Source organism: Nelusetta ayraudi, unplaced genomic scaffold, assembly GCF_046127955.1.
Source record: "Nelusetta ayraudi isolate G7.1 ecotype Tasmania unplaced genomic scaffold, CSIRO-AGI_Nayr_v1 ptg000011l, whole genome shotgun sequence".
Lineage (NCBI taxonomy): Eukaryota > Metazoa > Chordata > Actinopteri > Tetraodontiformes > Monacanthidae > Nelusetta > Nelusetta ayraudi.
Genome location: NW_027466061.1, coordinates 23,190,001 through 23,213,448, shown reverse-complemented (window position 1 = coordinate 23,213,448; position 23,448 = coordinate 23,190,001). Strand labels below are relative to the sequence as shown.

Here is a 23,448-nt window from a genome sequence, read left to right as displayed (position 1 = left end):
ATTGGTGTGTGAGTACGTGTGTAGAGGCTTTATGGTGATGGGAAACTCTCTTTACTCCCTCTAAGTGACACTCACTGTAGTCACACACCAAAAAGAGAATTGGCCAATTGAGTCATTTGAGTCACTGAGCGTGTCATCTCACTCAGCGTGTAGAAATTTGAATTTACATTGAAGCCCCACCCACCACCAGAGCAACTGAGTGATTTGTTCATTTTTGTTCGTTGGGCCGGGTTTCTGTAAGCAGCTGTGTGAGTCCTTCGTTCACAGCTTAACCTCATGGCAGGGAGGCAAAAGCAGAGGTGAGTTGAAAGAAAAAAAAAAAACAGGTCCGCTGCTTTTCCAAAACAGCCATTAGCTTAATATATTTACACCCATGCTGTTAGAATAGCTGTGACAAGTCTGGTCTCTTCATGCAGGTAGCTAGCTGGCCGCTCAGTGTCCAAGTTAATGGAGACGATGAATCACAAGTCCTGAGTTGAATGTAAATGGTTCATTCAGGACACCACCAAGATTTTGCACTTTCAGTCAGCATTGGCAACTGGAGTCTATAGCTAAAGTGTCCTTAAGTAGCGCTCACAAGTGAATGTTGACTAGAAAAGCATAAATTTATGAATGCCACATACCCCTTCTTGCCCTTGAAAAGATGAACATTTTCCTGATAAACTATATTAAAATCACCTGAATCTAAATTCACATAGGATCTGACCCTGGATTAAAACTTAAGTTGATTTACTTGACACAGCGAAAGTGCTTTAATTAGTCAACATGGACAGATATACAACAGCGATTTAAATTCAACAAAGGTCAGCGCACCAAAGGTCTGCTGGTCTCGCTTGTGTGCTGAATGTTAAATCCCTTAATGTCCTCTGCAGTGTAATTTAAAAGGAGTCGACCGTGCGCCCAATTCGACTCACAATGGCACCAAGTGCAATTATGCCATTGTGAGAGCAGCCAGTTGTTGTTATAGTTAGTATGCACAACTGAAGAAGGGGTCTCAAGAAGCCTCTCTTCAGTGCTTGTCCATGCTAAGCAGGGTGTTGACTGGACAATGGAGTCTTGAGCGAGCAAACGCTTACCCCTGATGGTTTCTGTCTCTTTGGATACGGATGAATTCTGGTTTGCACTTTATCGCACAGATGGCAGGCAGCATGCATGGTGCCTCCTGGGTGAACAGCGCGCTGATGCCAACCCTGAGAAAAGAGAGATCCCTATGGTGGCAGTGGAGTTTGGTATGAGCGGACACAAAGTGATGACAATGAACAAATAGTTTATTGGCATTATGTAAATACAAAACATACTTTGGTGAGACCCTCAAGCCCATTATTGTTCTAATCTCGAGTCACTGACAAGTTTGCAAACATCTACACACCCCCTAACTGTCCTCTGTGTTCAAAAGTTAGCAGTTAATTTTATAAGAAGGAATGACTTATCGCATAATGGTGATTTGCACATGTACTGTATTTACCAAAGAGAGTCACAAAGAGATATTGAGACTATATCTTCATAAAGAATATTTTATTCATTGCCTGGTGAAGCTTTACTGTATATAGCATCTGTAACATACATGACAGGATCAAGAATCTTTAGTAATCTTGACCTACAGTCTCCTGTGCGTCCAGCTTTGATTTTTCAATATGGATCAGCCAACACAAAAAGCTGTAGAAGTCAGTTGTAAAGATCATCACAACAGCTACAGTAAAAGGCAAATTTATAGTAAGTTAGGGTAAGTAAGGGGCCTTGCTCAAAGGCGATGAGGGTGGGAAGAAGCAGTGGCCTCTCTCCCCATCCAAATCTCCAGTTATCCAGTTGTCTTATATTATCTTCAACAACTAGGCCACCACTTGTTCACTAACAAAATCTAATTATAATTGTGCAATTCAAACAGCACTCCATGAATTAAAATATTGAAAACATGTCAAATCAGAATAGCTGGTGCCACAAGTTAAATTCCTTTGAATGTGATGTTGGTGCTATAGAAGGATTTTAATAATCTGCAGGTATGGATGACCAGGGCTAAAGAAACCCTCCTGATTTTCCTGTAGCAAAATGCTACTTGATTCAATTAAAGTAGTCTGAATGAGGATGATAAGTAGCTGGTTACTAAACTGGTCATCTACCCACCAGGCTTCATCACCTTGCAGTCAAGTTTCCAGGGCAAAACCAATTTGAACCGGCTCTTTGTGGAAGCTTTTCCAACACACTAAATGCTGAAAAATGACATCAATGCAATGCCAAAACTATTCTGTAAAGACAGATAATTAGGTTCTCCTTGCAGGGGACATGGGAACTAGTATTTTGAAAGGGTCCTCTGGATGGAAAACTATTGGGTTCAACATGTTTTTCTTTTTTGTTTTTTTTGTGAAATCTGCTTTTATTAATTTTTGTTCATTTTATATGTAAGCCTTTGGTAAATCAGCGCATTATATTTGCTTTTTGGATAATATGGTACTTTTTTGGAACATAGTTTATTACAGTGGTTTTAAAAGTGTGATGGGGTGAGGAAAAGGCTTATTGTTTTTTATCTCATGTTGTGATTTTTAAAAAAAATAAAATCAATTGCTGCAATGACAATGAAAGTGCAACTCAAGTCAAGGTTTTTGTGAAATTACCATTTGTCTAACAAAATGTACCACAAGACTTTGGTGTCAAAATGAACCAATGACAGATTTTCAGCTACCAGAAAATCAACTCCCAACAATAAGACTAGGAATAAGTCATTCTTGTCGGTCCAGGTTGTCCAAGTTGCTCAATTTTGGATGCATACAAAAGAATAACAACAACAAATTGTCTCAATATTAACCTGAATACCTCACAGGGGTTAAGGTAGCTTTATGCCTAACCTGAGCAGGTCAAACTGGGCAAAATTTAAATATTTAAATATATTACTGTACACTTCTGTTCTGTTTGTTGCTCTGTTCTTAGAGCTACATTGTGAGTGGAAAACAGAAGACCACAATTGGTATTCCTTTTGAAAATATATCATCAAAAGGGATTTGATTAAGTTGATTAATTGAGTGCCTGACCTCCAAACAACCCTGCCAGTGAGTGACAGCTTTGTAATAGATCAACATCCGGTGACGTCATTTCCGACGATTGCTGTAAAACATGGCGCTGCTTCTAAGGTCAGTACGTTTGTGCTACAGCATGTATTTTACGAGCTTTTTGGCTTTTTAGCTTAGTTGTTGGATACGCACGGGCATACGAACAACGTCTTGTGGTTGATCGTTGGTACCTCTGGCGAATCTGTCGGTATACCTTGGTTATTATCCCCTTGGTAGCTTTACTTTGCTGCGAAACGGCGCTAGCTAGCGCGCTAACTGGTAGTACCCTCGTTAAGAACCTAGATAAACGTTGTCGCTTGTTATCATTATTATGACTTATGTCATTATGAAACGTCTATATGAAGCCTGGATTCAAGTGGGACTAACTGGCAGTTGACTTTGTTTGGGTGTCATGCCTGTGACATTGTATTGGACTGACTACAAGCCGGTTGCGTGTTTCGAACTTTGTCCATCTCTAACCTAAGGTGACCGTTAAATTTATGACACCAAAGCTAATTAACGCATAAAAGGAAAAGTATTGTTTGTGTTTAAGATTTAGGACCTTTCGTGTAATTGTTTTAGTATTACGTGATAAAAGAAACATTCATCTAAAATCGGGTTAGACTGCTGCACCTTTCAGGCAACTTTTGACTTTATCGTTGTAGAACTGATAAGGTCGTCTTATATGGCATTGCTTTAATGATGATGATGTTAATAAAATAAACTTTAAAAATACAATAGGGTCTCTAATGTATTCACTTGCTAAAGACATTACACTTTAGTATATTTTAATGAAAATGTTGTAAATCTCTTGATTCCACTTTACTGCAAACTCATGATCAGATTGCAATATTTTCCTCTTTGCCTACAGGACAGTGGCCCGTCAGGGTGTCTGTCTCTCCAGGCCACACTTCAGTGTCCTCTACAGACAGTAAGTGATATGGCATTTTTGCGTAATGGGGTAAAACATTAGGCAATGAAGTGTTTTTGTCATCAATGAAGAAAATAATTCACTAAAAATGCATTGAGCAGAACTTTTTTTCTTTCTTTTTTTGTTTTTTTGTTTTTAGTAATTTGTATTTGTAATTGTTAATTATTAACTACTGTAATTATTCAGTAGTATATTACTTTTATTCAATTACTTAACACTTTGCCTCTTTATAAGAGCACTTTTGAACTCATGTTGATGATGTTCATCCGGGCACATGCAGATTAAACCGTTAAGTTGTCCATTCATTATTCAAAGTGCTACTATTCAGTTACGACGTCCAGAAAACTTGTAAAAGTGTGCTGCTAATCTTTTGTTCACCTCCATTTTTCGTTTTCCCCTGCAGTGCTGCTCCAATGGGAACCACAGCGAAGGACGAGATGAACAAGTTTTGGTCCAAAAATGCCCGACTAAACAGGCCCATGTCTCCTCACATCACCATTTACAAGTAAATTTTTGTTTGTATTTTGGAAGTGGTCATTTCTGTGTCACAGTGGTGCTGTGTTAATCTCTGGAGCCTCCCAGCAGAAGGGTGACGTTTACTTGGGGTTGTAGTTTACATTTTCAACCCGTGTCTCTGTGGATTCCCTACGGATACTCTACTTCCTGTAAGACACGTGCATGAAGGGGCCTTCACACTGAATGTGTTTTTGCCGCGGTCTGCCGCGCGGTACTGGGCAGGTGGGCGCAGAGCGCTGTGACGATATCTTGGCCTGTCCAATAGGAAACAAGCCAGTTCTGAGAGAAAAAAAAAAGTGTCCAGCTGCAGAGCAGGGCGCCACATGCCAGTGCGCAGGAGGAGACGAGCAGCAGCAGCAAAGAGGAAGGTGTGGGTCCAGCCACTCTTTGGGGGAGTACAGGCTCATCCGGGAGCTAAACTTCCACACGGACTGCTTACAGCTCTACTCCAGACAGTTTGACTGCCTGTTGTCCAGAGTTGGTCCACCCTTCAGGCAGCCCATCTCTCCAACCAATCCGTACTGTTTGTTTTTTTCAGAACCGGCTGCTCTCTTGTTGGCCGTGCCAAGATGTCGTCACAGTGCGCTAAGCACGCTGCGGTAGCATGTACTTTCAGTGTGAAGGGGCCTTGAGGCAAACTTACAACTTGATAATCTGTCTGTAGGTGACTGTAGTCTGTTTGCCAACTGCTGACTCATTGATGGTGCAGCCTGCTCTGATAGGCTCTGACCCTGAGTGCAGGATAAGTGGTGACAGAAGGTGGATCAGTGGAATTTGTAGTTAAATTGCCCTTAGTTCAATTTAACTGTAGCCACATATCGCTGTGCTGTCTAAGACTTGAACAGAAACATTTCTGCTTATTTTCTTTTTCTTTTTTCTTATTTAAAAGGGGAGAAAAGTAGTCTGGTAGACGGCAAGTAATTCCTTCGTAATTCAGATGACAGGATTGGTCTGAATTATAAAATATTAGCCAGCAAGTTGAGCAGATTAGGAAACTTTTAAAAGAACTGGTTAAACTTAAGGGCTACGGATAAAAATGACTTTGATGAGTCCCTAAGCCTTCATTCTCTCTCTTGCCTGTCAATACATTTGAAAAATGTGCCATGTTTCAGACCTTAGTGACTTTGGTCTGTCAACAAAGTTCAACTGGCAGTTCTATGTGCAAGTCATTTTCTTTTCTGTATTTGTGTTGTAGTGATGCTGTTTGTTGAAAAAAAAGCCTTTACCAAACCAAACAACTTTAAAAAAGAAAAGAAAAAAAGTTACTGAGGCCTTTAACTCCCAACAGTTTATCATTCACATTGTTTGAGTCATCCACAAAGTTAATGGAACCCTTCCTTGATTTTGTTTTTTCAGATGGTCTGTCCCCATGATGATGTCCGTCACACACAGGGGCACTGGAGTTGGACTTAGTGGAGGTAACATGTTGTTTTGAGTTCATTATTAATATGTAACAATTCTTTTTTGCAATTTGTTAGCTTCTAATTTGTGTTGGGAAAATAAATCTCAGGAGGGCATTTGGTTCACCCATATTGATTTTTTTTTTACTGAGAGCCCTCGCTGGCATTACAAAACAGTAGTTCAATACAATTCAGCCCTATGCAGGTTAAAATGAAGGCTGGCGCTTGACAGCTAGCAGCTTTTAGTCAATTGCCTGAGGTAAAGTTGTGGTCGATGCTGTGGATACATGGTGCATCAGTGCTGTTGACCTTGATGTTGCATGCCATTAAAAGCATGTTTGCATGTTTCCATTTAACAGAGCTGATGGCCTTGCGTAAAAACACCTCTTTTATTAACAAACTTTCAAAGCGTCTGAAATAAACCTTTTCACCAGCGTTGCAAGGGTTAGGAGAACAATAAAAAGTGCTCCATGCTGGGTGTTATAGTTTGTTAGTTATTGAATTTTTTTTTTTTATTATTGTTTTTATTGTTTTTTTTTTTTTTTTTTGCTATGTTTCACATGTGAAATTATTTGTTTTTTGTCTTTATTTTCCATTCGGTTCCTTCTCGGTCTATTACATGCAAAAAGTGTTGTCCATCCAACCATTAGGCCCCAGTCTGCACAGAAAGAAAACTGACCAAACCTTTGAGTGGAGTCCATTGTTAACATGCGGCCAATGTGGAGCTCTTTGATACAGAGCCATTGACTGGATTTTACTCCATGCAGCCAACAAGGGACATAGTCCTTGCTGAACTGAAAACGCCAGGTTGAGAAAATGACTGTGGTTCGTGAGTCATGGACACCAGCAATGAGAAACACGAGCAGCATGTTAACATGTTTTTTGTTTATTTATTTCTAACTCACACTTTTCTGTCTTATGAAATGCATTTACATTCCCGCCTTGTCTAGTTCTCCACTTTCATTACTTATGTCTGTTTTTAGCCATCTCAGTTTTTGCTCTGGCAGCACTGGTGCTGCCAGGAAGTTACCCCCACTACCTGGACCTGATCCACTCGTTGTCCTTTGGACCGTTCCTCATTGGGCTGGCCAAGTTCGGCATCGCATTCCCCGTATCATACCATACATACAACGGCATCCGCCACTTGGTAAGAACATGTCATGACAGGTCTGTCTTGTTCTCATGCTTGCGTGTCTAAAATGGTTATTATAGGCTAGTGTACTTGACATTTTCTTTATCTATTTATCTCAAAGTTGTTTTTTTTTAAGTTATGCTGTGAATACTTGAGCTGCTATTTTTTAATCATAATTTTTTTTTTTTAATGTGTCACATTAACGATAATAGGCCTTTGTACTTGCTTGTCAATTTCTCTCAGAACTTCTCTTTTTTTGTGCTTTTCATTTAATTCAGTGGTGGGACATTGGAAAAGGCTTCAAGATCCCAGAGGTGTATCGCACCGGATACACAGTCATCGGTCTGTCCGTCGTGACCTCCATCGCCTTGGCTTGTCTGTAAACATGTAGACAGGACAGCAAAGGATGAGCTGGAGGGAATTTGTACTGGACTCGCTGTTGGGATATTTTGTGTACATGTAAGAGTATCGAATAAATATTATATGCCATATACAGAAATGGTTTTTCTCATGTTTTCTCTCCTGCAACAAGTTTTGAGGTCATCGGAAAGCTGAACGGGTACAAAGTCCATGCAAATGTGACCCAGTTTATCTCACACTTGTTCCAACCAAACCAAGCCCCTAAATTTAGTCATGTCCTACATGTTGCATCTGAGTGTAATTTGTCCCACCATGTTGTGACATCAACTTTATTAATCACTTCCCTGCCTTGAGTGCTCTGCGGCTGCCAGCCTATCCAATTGGCCTGCCTGTTACCTCTGCACTTACGAATGCAGGTTTATGCCCACAGACTGGATGCTCACTGTAGGCTGTCATTCATATTTTACCTTCTCCAGACCGCAGAGGCTCAAATGCATTTTTAACATCAGGGAAAGAGACGGGCTAAAATGCGAAGAGGCAGCCCAGCGGTGGAAGCTGTGTGTGTGTGAACAGGCTGCTCACCAGCATCCTGCCTCGGGCCTTTACCTCCCACTGAGCCACACAGGTGCCGCGCTCTGCACACACAGCTTATGTCCTGCAGTGTGAATATAAGCCAGCCGCAGTGCAATGTCAGATGCAACTCCAATTTTTATACTGGGTGCGGTAACAAGCGCTGGAGTGAAGTGAAAGCAGCAGTGAACGTGCAGGAGAACCAGTTGCAGGCTCACTTGTCTTTGAAACAATGTGACCACTTAGTTCGGTTACCCACAAGAAAATTGTTTTACCAATTTATTACATATACGGCCCCGGGGGGGGGCTTGTCAACTTTTATTTCTGTTCCATAGCTGTTGATGAAATTTATGTGCCACATGCAATCTAACATACCGCCTGGGAAGAATACAAGAAAGTATGTCTACAACTTACCGTTTGTGCCTGTAACTCAATTTAGTCCTTTTTCATAGCGTTGGGCTTTGCTCAGAGCTGTGCTGTGCTTGCTTATCGACACGCATTTTCATACTGAACACTTTTGAATCCCAATGATAGTTCCAATGAATGCTGCTCTTTGCCACTTGTCCTCTTTCTGACTGGATAATTTCATTGAGCAGACAATTCCCTGCATTTAACCACCAATGAACTGGACTGCATTTATCACTTGTGACTGACGGGAAAATTGCCCACTCTGGGCACGTGGTTTAATTCTGGATTTTGCCTATTGTCAGCTTGCTGCAAAGCTTGGAGGAAAACGTCTTGTTTGGTGAGTAGAAGCAACCTGGCCTAAATAAATGGGGACGTTTCAATCCATCCCCTGCAAAGAGAGAGCACTTTCCTCATACTTACTGGTGCATTTACAATGTCAGATGTCCTCTCTTGCGGTTTTTGCTCTGATAATAACACCATTATGATGTTTTGATGAGATAACTGAGGTAAGAACAGTGAGGGTGGAGAGAGGCAGCGGAGTACCGTGATGCGCAGCAACAGCACCCCCTACAGGGCAGCGAGGGAAAAATATCCACAGGGCTGCGGTCCTGATGCTGAGGGATGGAGAGGATGCACAGGGCTGGGAGGGGGAGTTTAAACCCGCTTTTGATCGAGAAATTGTGTCACAGTCTCTGTGGCGCAATGGAATAGCGCGCTGGACTTCTAATCCAGAGGCTCCGGGTTCGAGTCCCGGCAGAGATGTTGGGAAATGGCTTTAACGCATCCCCTTTTGGCTCAGGAGGAGTTCGAATGAGGGAGGTTGAGAAGCAGCGATAGCTTATTGTGGTGTGGCGTTTCTCTCTTTTTAAAACACGCTGCGGCTATTTCGATATTTCCATCTGGAAATAGAGGATGCGTGGTCTTTGCTCATCGCATGCTGCGCTATTTAGACATGAATGCAAAGGGAAAATATGAGATCTTAAAGGTCAGCGCTTTATTATGCAGATTTGAAGCGGGCGTGGAGCCTTCAGCCGCAGCTCAACTTGCTGCAGCGCATCACGGCACTGCGTTGCCAGCCTATTAGCCCCACTGTCGCCCTGACGCACGGGATGAGGGTTTAAACGGTTCACAACCGCCACGTGGCACGGCGGGAGCGCGCAGCGCCCGGTAAAGGGCGCTGAGTGCACACGCTCGGAGGGGCTGTGAAGTGGACGGAGGTCTCTCGCTGAGGGCTGAAACCAAACAACGGGGACATTTGCCAGGTCTCGTCCGCGCGCTCTGCTTACAAGTTTAGAAGTTCAGTTTTTCCACGTCGTTGTCTCACAGTTGGATCAGAGACAGAGGAATAAATCCGCCCAATATGTTAGTGGAAGAGTGAAAAGAACAACTGGTTTTGCTTTTAAAGTATAGCCCACCGGAGCAAACATTTTCTTTTTCTTTTTCTTTTTTTGTCAAGGAATGTGGATTTGTTTAAGTCCTACATCCAGTCACGATATGTTTTCATCGCAGGAGCAGCTGCTGCTCACAGACGTCCCAAACTCTCTACAGCCCCCCCCCCCCCTCCCACACCACTTGTATTATTTTGCATTTCCCCGCAATCCCCCCGCAATCCACCACAACCGCCACCCTCCGCCGTGTCAGCTTGTCGTCGCCGCCACCACTGATTGGGCTGCGGTGCGACTGCCGTCCATGTTTAACCCCATCATGTCTCCCCACACACAGACCTAATCCGCCAGTAGAACTAATCCCTAATCCTCTCTGGCAAGTAGAACCTCCCCCCGTCCCCGTCCCAGAACACACACACACACACACACACACACACACACACACACACACACACACACACACACACACACGTGCGCGCGGGTCTGCATCATCACGATCACGCACAGGCGCGCGCGGACATTATAACGTCACGTTTAAACGTAACAGGGGCGGCGCGCGCAGTCAAGAGTGGATCTCGGCGGCGGCAATAATGTGGCGGCGATGAGATGAGAATATAAAAAGTGTGAGCGAGGCCAAGTTCTGTGTCATTACCATTTTGCAAATCAAGCAGGCCTAGGGGGGGATAAGCAGCGGCCCCCATCTTCAAGATAGGACTAATAGCTCCATAATATGGATGATAAGACACATCTCAGCCAGCTGAGGACCCGTCAAGATGACCTCTGTCGTGTCCTCTCAGGAGATAAACGCCCCCCCCCCCCCCAAATCCACCCAACCCTGCACCCCCCGCCCGACCCCCCCCCCCTAAAAAAAAAAAGAAAAGAAAAAAAACTTGTGTGATAGAACGTCAAGACCACTGGAGCCGCCAGTCAATATCAAACCTTTGGATAAAGTGAAAGGCTGGGGAGTTATCAGCGCAAATCCTACAGTATTCCAACACTGTGGAGATAATGAAATACCACACAAAGTCCGATAAGGTCAGCTTGGTGCTGGTAGACTCACTGCGTGGAGCCTTATTGGAACATTATGTTGATTCCCCTCTCCTCTGGTGCGATCACACCGCGTCTATCGGCTCCATCTCGGCCGGCCCTGCTGCTCTCAGGCAGCGGGCCCCTGCTCCGGCCCGGTTATCCCGATGGTACGGGCCAAATCGTATTAAAATCCCCTCCCTTCCTCCCTCCCTCCCTCCGTCCCTCCCCCTCCCTCTCTGCCTCCCTCCCTCCCTTGTCCCCTCCCCTCCCTCTCGCCTTTCATACAGACTGTTTTGCTGCAGTGAACGGTAGCCGTGGTGAGAGAGAGAGAGAGAGAGAGAGAGAGAGAGAGAGAGAGAGAGAGAGAGTGAGCGAGATAGAGACACAAACACGGAGTGTATGTGTGTGTCTATGTGTGTGTGAATTACACAGAACCAGCGAGCGAGCGAGAGAGAGAGCAAGAAAAAACAAAGAGTCAGGAGAAGGATCGGGGACATTGTAATTTTTTTTTTGAAGGAAATACAAAAGTCGATAAAAGCAGCCTGAGAGGATCGAGGATCCGGACGGGCGACTGCTGCGCATCAAAGGAAGGACCTTCTTAACTGGGGACCTTTAGTGGGAACCAGCGCCAACAAAAGCCGACCCCGAGGCGGAATATAACGGTGTGTGTCTGCCTGTGTGTGTGTGTGTGTGTGTGTGTGTGTGTGTGTGTGTGTGTGTGTGTCCCTGTGTGCGCGAACTAGCAGGTCTTCGCAGTTTGTGTTGTGATCCGGGGTTGGGATGTGTGTGTGTGTGTGTGTGTGTGTGTGTGTGTGTGTGTGTGTGTGTGTGTAGCCTGTATGGCGGACAGGAGACACCTGTCAGTGCCGCTGACGCTTCCCCCGTCTCCCGGAATGTGCGTTTGTGTATGTGTGAGTCCGTGAGTGCGGGTGTGTGTGTGTGTGTGTGTGTGTGTGTGTGTGTGTGTGTGTGTGTGTGTGTATCTGCACTCCAAAGGCGAAGCTTTATGAGAGTACATGCGTTTGTGTAATCCTGTATGGTTGCTCAGAGAGTGAGGCAGAGCTTTGTAATCCCCGCGTGGTTGTTTTTTTTTTTTTTTTTTTGTCCAAATGTTTTGCGACTCCTCTCCCCGTCATCCCCACCTCTCATCTTCCAGCCGTAGAAGAAAGAGAAAAAGAGAAGAAGGCAGCCCTTAACTCAGTTTGTGTGCTCACCTACACGCTTATCCTCAGGAGCTTTTACATCGTGAGATCGGTGAGACGCGGGCACGGAAGCTGTCGGTAATCGGCTGCCGCGCGCACCACTCGCTGCAAATCAGGCCGTCTTTTTTTTATTTTATTTTATTTTCTTTTTCAATTTTTATCGTTGTTGTTGTTGTTGTTGTTGTTGTTGTTCGGCGGCAACTCATAGCCCTGACCGCCTCTAAACCAGCGGTCCACTCGGCCGCCGACAAGCACCGCCGATGCACTTGCTCCAGTTTTGTTTTCATTCCTCGCCATCACTCAACAGGAAGGGCTGGAGTAACAATAAACACAGCCCTCCCCTGCTGCCCCTCCCCTCCCGTCCCCTCACATCCCATCCCATCCCATAATGCACCCCTCCCTCCACTTCGTAGCCCCGCCCTAAACCGCCCGCGCCCGCCCGTCCCGCAGGCAAAGAGACCCAGGCAGGCGGGCAGGCGGCCGGTAGTCGGTCCGTCGGTCGGTTAGCCGCCTCCAGTGAGCCGCCGCTTCCTGCCCGCTAGCAACGCCGACACAACGAGCAGCAGCTCGGCGTCGGCTATTGTTAAGTCATCTATAAGTGAGCGGGAGGTGTGTATTTTATATATATATATATTAAATGCCCGCGTGTGTATGTGTGGGGCAGGGAGAGAGAGAGAGAGAGAGAGAGAGAGAGAGAGAGAGAGAGAGAGAGAGAGAGAGAGGGAGAGAAGCTGTTAAGCGGCTGTTCGCAGTGTTGTGCGAAGCGCGGAGGGCTGGAAAAAAAGAGTCAAGTCTCAACGGGCGACAGGTGCACCGACCGCTAGCACCCCCCACCCCCGCTCCACCACCCCTCGCGCACTTTTGAATTCCTCCCTCCTCGTCTCTCACGACGCCGGCCCTTCCTTCTCATTAGAGTTCGACGGTGCTCCGGTTGCATTTTCACGCCACATGCGCGAGAAAAAAAATAATCACACTCGCCCTCCCTCCTCCCTCCCTCCCTCTGAATTCCCTCCCGCCCTCCTCCCTGTTGTTTCTCTGCCATTTGGCTTCATCAGCCCCCCTCTCCTCCCTCCTCCCTCCTCCAATCTGCTCCTGGCTGTGCTATGACATGGCCAGATCGATGAATACCCATGGAGCAACGCGTGACTTTAACAGGCAGGGCCGGCCGTTGATTCAGCAGCGGGGCCGACCAATGGCAGCAGGGGACACAATTAGCGGTCGGTCGGTCAGCGCTGCGCTGCCCCTTCCCACCCCCTCTCTGCTTGTTTTCATTATCTCTCTCTCTCTCTCGCTCTCTCTCTCTCCCTCCTCCAACCCACAGGTGAAACTCCAGGGCTCCTCTTGGCCTCCCCACCCCCTCCGCCCTTTATCGTCGCCCCCTTGAGGATTCAAAAGGAAGAGAGAGCGAGCGGGACCCGTGCGAGCGACCATGGCCTTCCCATCAACCCCCTGCTCGTTATGGAGCGTCAGCCTGTTGGCAGCTCTGTTGGCCTCTGTAGTTCACAGCAACGCCGGCTACGGTAAGCACCACCAGCACCCCCCCCCCCCCCCACAGTCCTTTTCATCTCTCCGCTCCACTCTTCTGTGTATCTCACTGGGGGTGATACACAGTGGGGGCCCTCCCCCTGACCTCCCTGACCCCCTCTCTTGTTGTCACTGATGATGGTGCCCCTCATGTTGTTGACTTGAGTTTTTAGATTTTTCGGCGGTTTCCTGTATTGTGACAAGGGACTCAGAGAGCCGTTAATAAGCACATGGGACACTTCCACCCCCCCAAGCCCCCGCCCCCCACCCAGTCAGTCAGTTGTACCCCAGTGGAATTCCTGCCGTTGTTTTTTTGTGGAATGTGTGTGTGACTCGGCACGTGGGCACAAGGATTCTAAGTGCTTTGCCAGAGGAGCTGTAGTTCCCTCTCACCCAGTGTGCGAAGTACAGCGGGGTCCAGTGAAGGTCTTTAAGATCACCCTGTCTAATGTTCAATTTTTAAAAAAAATATTATTAACAAAAGGACAACCAAACTGGTTTTACACCTCACAGAAGAATGAATAAACGGTGATGTTACTGGTTCTGATGCCAAATACAACTACAAAGTTGCATCCGTGAAATAGTGTTAAGTTATCATAGGCCTCCAGCTTGTTAAGGAATTTCAATTGGTATTGAGTTACGATCATGAGGATGGGGACCCTAACCCTAACCCTGCCCCAAATATTGACGGGTATTCGCACTCTGCTCTCACCTCTTTCTTTTTCACCTTTCTTTCTTCCTCACTCTGTCTCCCTCTCGCTCTCTTTCATATCACCTTTAGTCATTTACACAAACACACACACACACACACACACACACACACACACACACACGCGCGCACATATACGTACCCGACAACTTTTGCTTTCAACTTGGCCCCCTGCTCAGCGTCTCTCTTGTCTGCCTCACATCTGAGTGGGACTCTGTCTGTGTCGGAGGGGCATGCTGCCTGGAGATAAACATTAGTCACCTTGTACTCTTGCTCTCTCAGATGGTGACGGAGGAAAGAGAGACAGAGAGAGAGAGAGAGAGAGAGAGAGAGAGAGCGCACTCACGCTTATCACAGGCGCATTCGATGGGGTGTTGCGATGGGATGGGATAGGATGGGCTGGGCTGGGCTGGGCGGGCGCCGCTGAGAGCGGATGGCGAGGGAGGGATTTGATGAGAGCAGCACTGTGTAATATCATCCCCCCTCCACTGTGTGGAGGATGCATACTGTCCAATGTGCTCGTTTTTTTTCCTTTTTTTCCTTTTCTTTTTTTTTTTAACCAATTACATAACACTCAGCCGAGTGGCTGCTGGTAGTAATAACACAGCCTTCAGAAGGGTTCGGTTGCTCGAGCAGCGGCGCTGTGATTGTCGCTCAGCCCCGTAGAAAATTGATTGACACAGGTTGTCTCCTGTTGGCGCTTGCTCATTACAGTGAGCAGCACCCCAGTGTATTGAGTCAGTGCTTGGCGAAAAAGGACGAAAATGGGACATATGTTCAGAAATCTTTATATAAATACTGCATATATGCAGTGTACCCAGGGGTCACCCTGGTCACACTGGTGACAATAATGTATATATATGTGTTATGTTTTTTTTTTTTTTTTTTTTTAGCTTTTTGACAAAATATGAGACCCCCTTAAAATGTTGCTTTGAGGCTTTCAGGTGGTATATATATTTGTGTATGTACAGTGTGTATATATATATATATATATATATATATATATATATGTATATATGTATATATGTACAGCAGCAACAAAGACTTTGAGCAGCGCGTCTGATTTTTCATTTACAGTTTATATGTTCTGTGAGACTGTTTCCCCTCACTGGTTCACACCCACGCATTGGATTTACAAATCAGCTTGGGCGCAAATGCGTAGACACATGATGCACATGTATGCTTGCCCCGCATTTACTGTACTTTTATGGTGCTCTCTGTTGAATAATGCATTTGGGACATGGTCTCCACCGGTTTGTGCATTAGGACGTTGATGAACTCTGTTGGATTTTTTGAGCTCACTGGGATCGATGCAAGCAAAGGAGCGCATGCCACACATTCAGGCCCGTGTGCCCGTGAGTCAGCGATGAGGTCACTGCCAAACAAATGCAAATGACGGTGCGCCAAGGCCCCAGAAAGCAGTTGCAAGATGAGAGATGCAACAAAACAATCGCCCAGTTTGAGGCGCTAATGATGAAGTATCAGTCTCTCGTCAGAGCGCTGGACTGCGCGGCTCCTCATCGGCACCCAGGCCGGCGGATCCCTTCTCCGCGGGTTCGAAAATGATTTTGGCTCGCGCTCAGTGACGCGCGTCACATTCGATTAAGGTCGTGCCTAGCAGGAGGCCTGACCGCGCAGGAGCAGCTCCTGCTTTGGTTTCACCACTAAGCACTGTTTTACATTATCATGTCAGTCAAGAAGAATAATTAAAGCCGAGGACGTCTGACAGTGTTTAGACGAGATGAAAAAAAAAACCACATCAAGGAGCTGCGATGGACAGAAGATGTTGAAGCAGGGATGTAATGTGTTGTCTCCATTTTCTGAACCATTAAGTTGCATCATGCCAACGCTGCTGGTTTACGAAGCCAATAACATTTTCCAATATCAGAATCAATTGCCTTCACTTTTGAGGAGATTAAAATGACGTTATGTTTGTCACAAGGGGGTGGATTAGGCCTTTGTATTATTTGCAATGGCGAAAGAGTTATTGACAAATATGTACGTCTTCCGACTGGCAGACACAGAGCGGAGCTCTTCAGGGAACTAGAACCCAACTAACAGACGACGAAAGAGACTGGCAGCAATTCAACCAGTCAGGAAACCACAGGCAGGCACATGCAGGATCAGGAAAAACCTTTTGACTGGTGGGCCACAATGGGTTGTAGAATTTGCCAGAGGGGCTGGAGCAGGAGCAGATGGATGGAATGTTTTGGTGAGCCACCTGATAGGAGAAGAGAATATATCATGTGATATGTAAAAAACGTACCAATTAACGTGTGAATTCAACAAAATATGTGTCTTTGAAGCACCGCAGTATTTAGCTCTTTATTGAAATGACTCTTAAAACACTGAAAACATGATGAAATACAGCTGTTTCATTACTAACTTACTATTAATATAATTTCTTTAAGTTTGGTGGGCCGGATTATAAAGCTTAAGAGGCCGCACATGGCCCGAGGGCCGTAGTTTGCCCACGCCTGTGCCGGATCTTTGCTGGCTCTTCTGTCCTTTTCAAACATTTGAGTAATGTGACATTCAGCGATGTGTCAGCTTCTGGGGGAAATGTGTGTAAGCAGCAGAGGAGCAGCCGGTCCATCGCTCACATCTGCTCGATTTGTCTGATTGGTGGTGTTGTGACACTGCAGCAGCAGAGCCGTTAAGTGGGCGATGGAGCAGGGTGGGGCCGGCTGTCAGATAATGCTGTCATAATGGAGATCTCCTCGCTAAGAGGCCCTGGAAGTAAAGGGCTCTACTTAGCATAAATAATTTAACGTTGCGTATTGGGAGCGAGGAAACGATCAGCTCAGGAGATCAATGTGAGAGCCGAGGAGGCGGTGCAGGACAGCAGCGTGTCACCTCAGTGTGCACGGCGCCCGCGGTCCAATGATAAACATCCAGACGGTTCGTTCCTTTTCATCATTGGAGGATGGACAGTGGGAGACAGAAGGTTCTGGTGTGAGTTATGGGTATTGGGTATTTTTCCATTCTGGAAAAAAATGAGAATCACAATTTTTTTTTTGTTTAGAATTGAGTTCACGATTCTCTCACTATTTCTTTTCAAAACAAATATTTATTACACTTATTGTCCGTAACAAAAGAACAGAACAAAAAATATGAACGTGCTTCTTGCAAGATTAGCACATCAACTCTGGTGGTCTAAAGGAGCAGTCGTAACTGCAACGTTTGACAATATAAAAAAATAAAACAAAAGGATGACCTGAGAGGTTAGACCTCACTGCCTCCACAGAAGTGGAAAAAACATGGTCCTTTTTTTCTGAAGATTCTTTGCTAAGAACACCAGTTGGTCAACATGTTCAGGCTTCAGTGACTCTTCACTGCTTTGTCAAAATTTTGCTCTGTTGTGACGTTTGAGGTGGTTGGAGAAATTTCTAGTGTCTCCTTGCGGTGCTGCGGTTAAAGTCAAAACATTCTTTGCATGTGATGTTCTTTCGACTTCCGTCGTCTTCTCAGAAACGGAAAAACTTCCAGACCACGGAATGTCGGGTAGGAGGACAGTGGGCTTTATTTTGTTCTTATAATGGACTGATGTGTTTTCTTCAAAAACAAATTTTGTTGGCTGGTCAAGTCTTCCCTCCAAACCATAATGTGGTCGGTAAGATGTCGCACACTGTTGACGTTTCCCCCTCCCCCGCCACCAGATTTTCTGTTTGCTGCATCACATGGTACATTGTTGCGTTGTCATTTAGGGGCGCTTGTTTTGTTGTAGTTGACGTCCCGAATGAAAATGCTGTGAATGTTATTTTTGCCGTTATTTCTCTCGTAAGTGGTGCCACTTTTGCCATTTCACTGCACACCAAGCATGAGCGTGTGAGAAATAAAGTTTTAAAATCTTGAATCTTCAATATTGCGGGAGAAATTGGGAGGATTTTCTTGCAGCTTGACGTCCCCAATGAAAAAAAATGCGGCAGAATTGTTGATATTTAGAAATGAGATCGCTTTAAGTCTGAATCGAGATAGCAGTATTTTTCGGTTATGGGACTGACGATGCTCACGCGGTGACCAGCCGGCTGCAAGTCGTCCCATCACTTTGAATTCCTGGCCAGCGCTGGACTCCTGAGCCTCCCGTGTCCACTGGCCCGTCCTCATTTGATGGACGTCAAAGTCAGAGGAAGGACGGCGCTGCTCGCTCTGTTTCCTCTCCAGGATTTATCTGTGGCCGGGCCTCCTTGGGGCGACTCAACGTATGTGTTTGGATGTGGGTGAGGGTGGGAGGGGGAAGACACTAATTGCAGGCCATTTGACATATCCATTTCCACAGCTGGATGTGCAGCCAGCCACTGTGAATGGAAAGTGGCTCTCAGAAGGCCAGAGATTAGACATGCAGTCGGCCGACTGTGCCCTGGTTCTGTGCTGTCGCTGACCCAGTTACCTCGGGGCGGCCGCCGGGCGCCGAGGTTCCGTCCGTGCGCTGGAGGGACTCCTCCGTGCACGCGGCGTGGTGCAGTAAATTGGCACCGCAGCCTCCCAGCAGCCACCTGGCCCTGCGCTCCGCTGGCTGCACCCTGATCCCAGACACCCAGGAAGCTGTTTGTGTTCCTGACAAGAAAGCCGCCTGACTGGGACCAGTCCTCCTGCTTGGAGCAAAACCCAAGGAATACTCCGTAATGCTTCCCGGTTGAGACCAAGGATGGATACGGATTAAAAAAAGCGACCAGTGGTCGGCTGGGTAAGAGTTGTGCAGGCGGGAGAGCTCTTCACACGTGTGTCACTGCCAGCGATACACTTTATCCTGCTTCAGAATGAGCTCGCTCCCCTCTCTGGACCAGCTCTTTTATACCTGGCCTGGTGCCCACTTCCTGTGTGTGCTGCTGTTGTTTACTGTTGACTTCCTGGGCGCCAAGATTGGGGTGGTTGGCTAATATGCAGTACGGCTAGCGCACAATAGCAGTAGGCGGTTTGGATGCGAGGTCTCTGCCTGTTAACAAGGCTGGCTGATAAGCAGTGACTCATTAACAAGCCGAGGTACACAGAGCCCGGGGGAATTACCGCCCAGCCACTGTGACATTAATAAGAGGCCTAAGCTATTTTTCCATTTGGCTCCACTGGCACGGGCCTAAACCAGGGGTTTCCAATCTCAACCCTGGCTATTTTTCTGGCTTCAGTGCGTTTCCATTTGTTTTCCGCCGCTACCTGCTGCTCCGATTGGATCGGGGTAGATTGGCGTCGTCCACGCCAGCTTGGGTTCATCGGACGTCCAATGGGAAGCCTTCATTAGTCGCTCCAGATTCATGGCGAGACATCTGGGGAGGAGCCCAATTATCATGGCAATGATGCCAATTAATTAGCAATGGGTTCTTCTTTAAGAAAAAAGAAAGACGCTATAATGCAATATGCGTCTTCGATGTCAATCAGCGAGACTGAAATGATTCTGAAAGTGTACAGATTCAATTACACTACCAGAGTACACTGCTCCTGCGCTGTCAGATATTTCAATCTCAGTATTTCTTCTTTGATGTGTTTACTTTCTCTTGTCTTTAATGCGCTTTGTCATCCAGATCAGTTTTGAGATTAAGCATTGAGTTGAGATTGGCTGGCATTAGTTGCTAACCGATTCTCATCTGGCTCAACACCAATTATTTATCCTGTTCATCGTGCGGATTAATTAAGGCACTGTGACTGATTGATTAAACTCGCGACAAAGCTCCAACCAGCGACGAGCACTCAAGTCCTCAAGGGATGATTTACATCACATGATACGCACATCGCTCCATTCTTTGTGTTATCTTTACACAGCCCTGAAACACATGCAGATGTGACACATTGCAGTGGTTTAAAATGGATGGTGAGATCTAGAGCTCAATCCAGCTGGAGTGTTGATCAGGGATCTGTGGATAAATTAGTTGTGAACAAGCGTGGAGGCACATCAGTAGCATCTGATCTAAAAGACGTCAAGAGGAACCGCCCCTCAAAAATGCTCCAGTAGACCTCGTCAATCTGGGGTAGATCTCCTTCACGCTGGGAATGGGAGATTTCATCGGAACAGATAAATCTCGCCTGCTCGCTTCATCATGACAGAAAGTGGCATTTAGGTATTGAAAGGAGAAAAGTGCTCCTCGGATTTTTCAAAGCAGGCAACGCGCTCAAATTCCTCTTGGGCGCATTTAAAAGACACGTCACTCTGCAGCGATCCAGGGTGGAGAAAATTAGGGGTCTGGCATTTGCATAGCTGTCAGCGCTAAACCGTCTTTCTTGCAGAGACACGCAGATTAAACAAAACTATCAACAATAACAACCTCAGCTTGGTCACAAATTAGTTCACCAGCTTCCCAGTAAGAGTCCTTATTAAGCTCACAACTCACTGCTTCTTTGATCAAGTCCCCCACTCTCGCCACCTCGCACTCCCTTTTATCTGCCAGGATGCTCTGATTTGAGGATTTAATTGATTTGTTGCGATGTTCGAAATCATCCTGGCCATTATTGATGTGTGGTTGCTCAGACCGGTGGCTTCCCTGGAAGGAGGTATCTGTCTGTTGGAGCCCATCATTGCCATGTGAACCTCCCTGCTATGACGGGGTGCCGGAAGGATGTGAGTGCGTGGCTGTAAAGCACAGCGTTTTGTATTGATTGGGTCTGAGTGCGGAGGGTCCCCACCACACCCCCCACGCCCCGAGCACTGGAGCTCCTTCAGTGAAAGAGCAGAGGTTGCAGTTGTTTATTGCCTTTTTTGATGAGGCCATCGCTTTAGCTGGAGCTGGTAGAAGAGTGTGCGCACGCCATAAAGACGTTTTAATTCACCTGTGCGCCGTCCTGGGAATTCTGGCCCTGTCTGACCCTCACTGAGGATGGCACGGTCCTGTCTCATCATGGTTTCAACAAGGCACTGGAACCTTTCAGAACCAGAATGCACTGCAGACGTGCACACGAGCGTTGACGCTCATGTTATTGCAGGCTTTCCTGCAAACGGCTCTGGTCGCATTGCTTTCCAGCTGTACATGATTGCGTGCGTGCATTGATATGATCGTAAGTGGCAGTTTGAATGAAATGATGTGTGATACGCAGGGCAGTTTGGCACTGGATAAAGCAAAAATCTGAAGCACATCAAGGCACTTCAACAATGGTAAAGCAGCAGATGGGGGGGCCAGCTGATTGTTTGCAGCGTCAGTGAAAACCAGTGGTTGTCCGATATGGATTTTTCAATGGCCAAGCCCACACCAATATTTGGAGAGCAGGTTGGCAGGTTGGCTTGAAATGAAATGGATTGCAATGCATTTATTTTCATTAGCATTTCAAAAACAACTCAATTTAATAATAAGAACAATTGATTAACAAAATTGCTAAGCTCTAACAAGCATTCATTAAATAACTTGAGACAAAGAAAATATTTCAATGCAAAATGACATTTTTTTTTTCTTGTTTTTCACTCTACTTATTATTTTCAGTAAAAGATGTTTAAAGGTAATCTGCAAATGTAATTTTGGTTAAAAAATAATCATAAGCAGCAATGCACCCAACAGCAACGCCTGTGTTTTTAAACAAAGGCAAAAACCAGCTGATTTATTTATTTTTTTAAATTGGCCATGGAACAACGGAAATATCTGCAAAAGGTAGAAATCAGAAATCAGTCCAGATAATCTCCTTGGCCTGTAAATTGGTTTCCCTCATGTCAAATAAAAAACAATTTCGTTTTTTTCAAGATCCTTTCCATTTGGGATTAAAGTGTGTTTCTCTTCCTGGTGGTTTGAATGAGAGTCCAGGTGTAACTACATTACAAAATGCACTGAGGAAGAATTGCAATCCGATCTGCCCACTCGCTTTGGAGAGTGATCAGGGACATGTTGTAACCACAGTGACGCGATCGTAAGTGTAATCGCAGTTGCATCCCCAAACCGAGCGCAACAGCGCCGTGGGTGGAAATGCATAGTCAAGGTGGACGGACACAGGAGGAGGGAAGTCGTAGTGGAACAGGTCTCCAGGTATTTGTATTCTCAAAGTTTGAGGAAAGCCTATTGGACTGTTTTTGGTAGCAACAATCCAGTCCAGGTTCTGAGGAGTTCTAGTACAAGTTAAAACATCATAAAAAAGAGGACAACATCTACTTAGTGGCTGCCCAAACTTACAGGAAGGAAGGCAAAACAGTCAGGACATGTGACAGAGTTGGCTGGTTCGCTTCCGCTTTCAGGTGTTGTCAGAAATTAGATCTCGATGCAAAGCACAGAGATGATGCCAGCTGTGAATGTATGTGGGAAAGAAGTAGAGTCACGTTCATAGCATTTAGAGAATAGAATGGTTTACAATGGAGGTGCTTGCTTGATTCCAAATTGGGAAACTACGCTGTTGCAGCACTAAATACAATACTAAAAAATAAACTATACAGTTATTACAGTAATTACAAGAAAAAGTCAAGTGAATCTATATTCATCAAACAAACAGGAGCAGATGTGCAAAAGGCAGTCAGTTGTGCAGAGGCAGGGATAGGGAAGGTTTTTATTAACCATTAATGCAGTATTTGCCATTGAGTCCAGAATAAGTCCTGAATACTGTCTGTCTGAAGCATTCCTTCAGACAATTCCATTTTCAACACAGAAAGTTACTTGTTAGATACAGCACAGTCTGACCACCATGTGGTATCACCTTCAGCTCTGATACAGTTAAGATGTGTTCAGAAGAAGAAAAAAGAAACCCATCATAATCATAATCCACCCACTGATGCCGGGAGTGTTTTGGACCGGTCCACAATTTTACTTGATAAATTATGACAAAAATGGCTGTTTGTTGCTGATAATTTGCCCCTAAACGGACCAGATTAGCACTCAGTTTACTTTCCCAACTGATCCTGGTTCAAAGTGAAATTTTCTGCCAAAGTCCTTGAGACTCCGTCCGTCCCGCCTTGGCACCAAAGTCTTTGTGAAGTGTTTTTTTTTAATATTTTTTATTTTTTTAATATATATATATATATTTTTTCCGACGGATTAACAGCTGCAGTGAGTGAAGTGGAGTTGCTCTGTGCAACTTCCAGTCCGGAAACACCGTCACTCCTGAAGCGTCTCACCGTTGCTGAGGCCATTTCAGAGTGTGCTTTCCATATGTCGCCTCCCCTCATTTATTGTTTCAGCCACATGTTTATTGCATTCTGTGATATGCTTTCAGCTTTTGGGGCTGTTGGATAGCATCTTTATTAAAGTGTCAAGTGTAACACAGCCACTTGCTCAGTGAAGTTCATCTAATGGTTCTATTGCGCCGCCACTCTCTTTATGCCTCAGCTTCCCACTGTCTGGCACGC

At 45.6% G+C, this 23,448-nt stretch overlaps 2 protein-coding genes and 1 non-coding gene across 4 annotated transcripts in view; all 3 read left to right on the top strand.

Annotated features, from left to right (window-relative positions):
* The first annotated feature begins 3,078 nt into the window (after positions 1 to 3,078).
* Positions 3,079 to 7,519, top strand: sdhc (succinate dehydrogenase complex, subunit C, integral membrane protein). The gene is made up of 6 exons (XM_076022005.1): positions 3,079 to 3,122; positions 3,913 to 3,972; positions 4,376 to 4,477; positions 5,845 to 5,906; positions 6,872 to 7,035; positions 7,299 to 7,519. Exons 1-6 carry the CDS (start codon positions 3,106 to 3,108, stop codon positions 7,401 to 7,403), a joined length of 510 nt encoding a protein of 169 aa, XP_075878120.1. The 5' UTR covers positions 3,079 to 3,105; the 3' UTR covers positions 7,404 to 7,519.
* A 1,527-nt stretch (positions 7,520 to 9,046) lies between these two features.
* On the top strand, positions 9,047 to 9,120 carry trnar-ucu (transfer RNA arginine (anticodon UCU)). Its single transcript has one exon. It is a non-coding gene; the product is annotated as a tRNA-Arg (tRNA).
* A 1,979-nt stretch (positions 9,121 to 11,099) lies between these two features.
* cadm3 (cell adhesion molecule 3) overlaps positions 11,100 to 23,448 on the top strand; it is a 106,189-nt gene continuing 93,840 nt past the window's right edge. The window contains exons 1-2 of one of the 2 annotated variants that reach the window (XM_076019671.1): positions 11,100 to 11,434; positions 13,296 to 13,494. In XM_076019671.1, the coding sequence (XP_075875786.1) occupies positions 13,404 to 13,494 (91 nt within the window). In that variant the 5' untranslated portion in view covers positions 11,100 to 11,434; positions 13,296 to 13,403. Of the gene's footprint in view, positions 11,435 to 12,468; positions 12,557 to 13,295; positions 13,495 to 23,448 lie in introns of those variants that run through there. The other variant, XM_076019672.1, reaches the window with a different exon arrangement.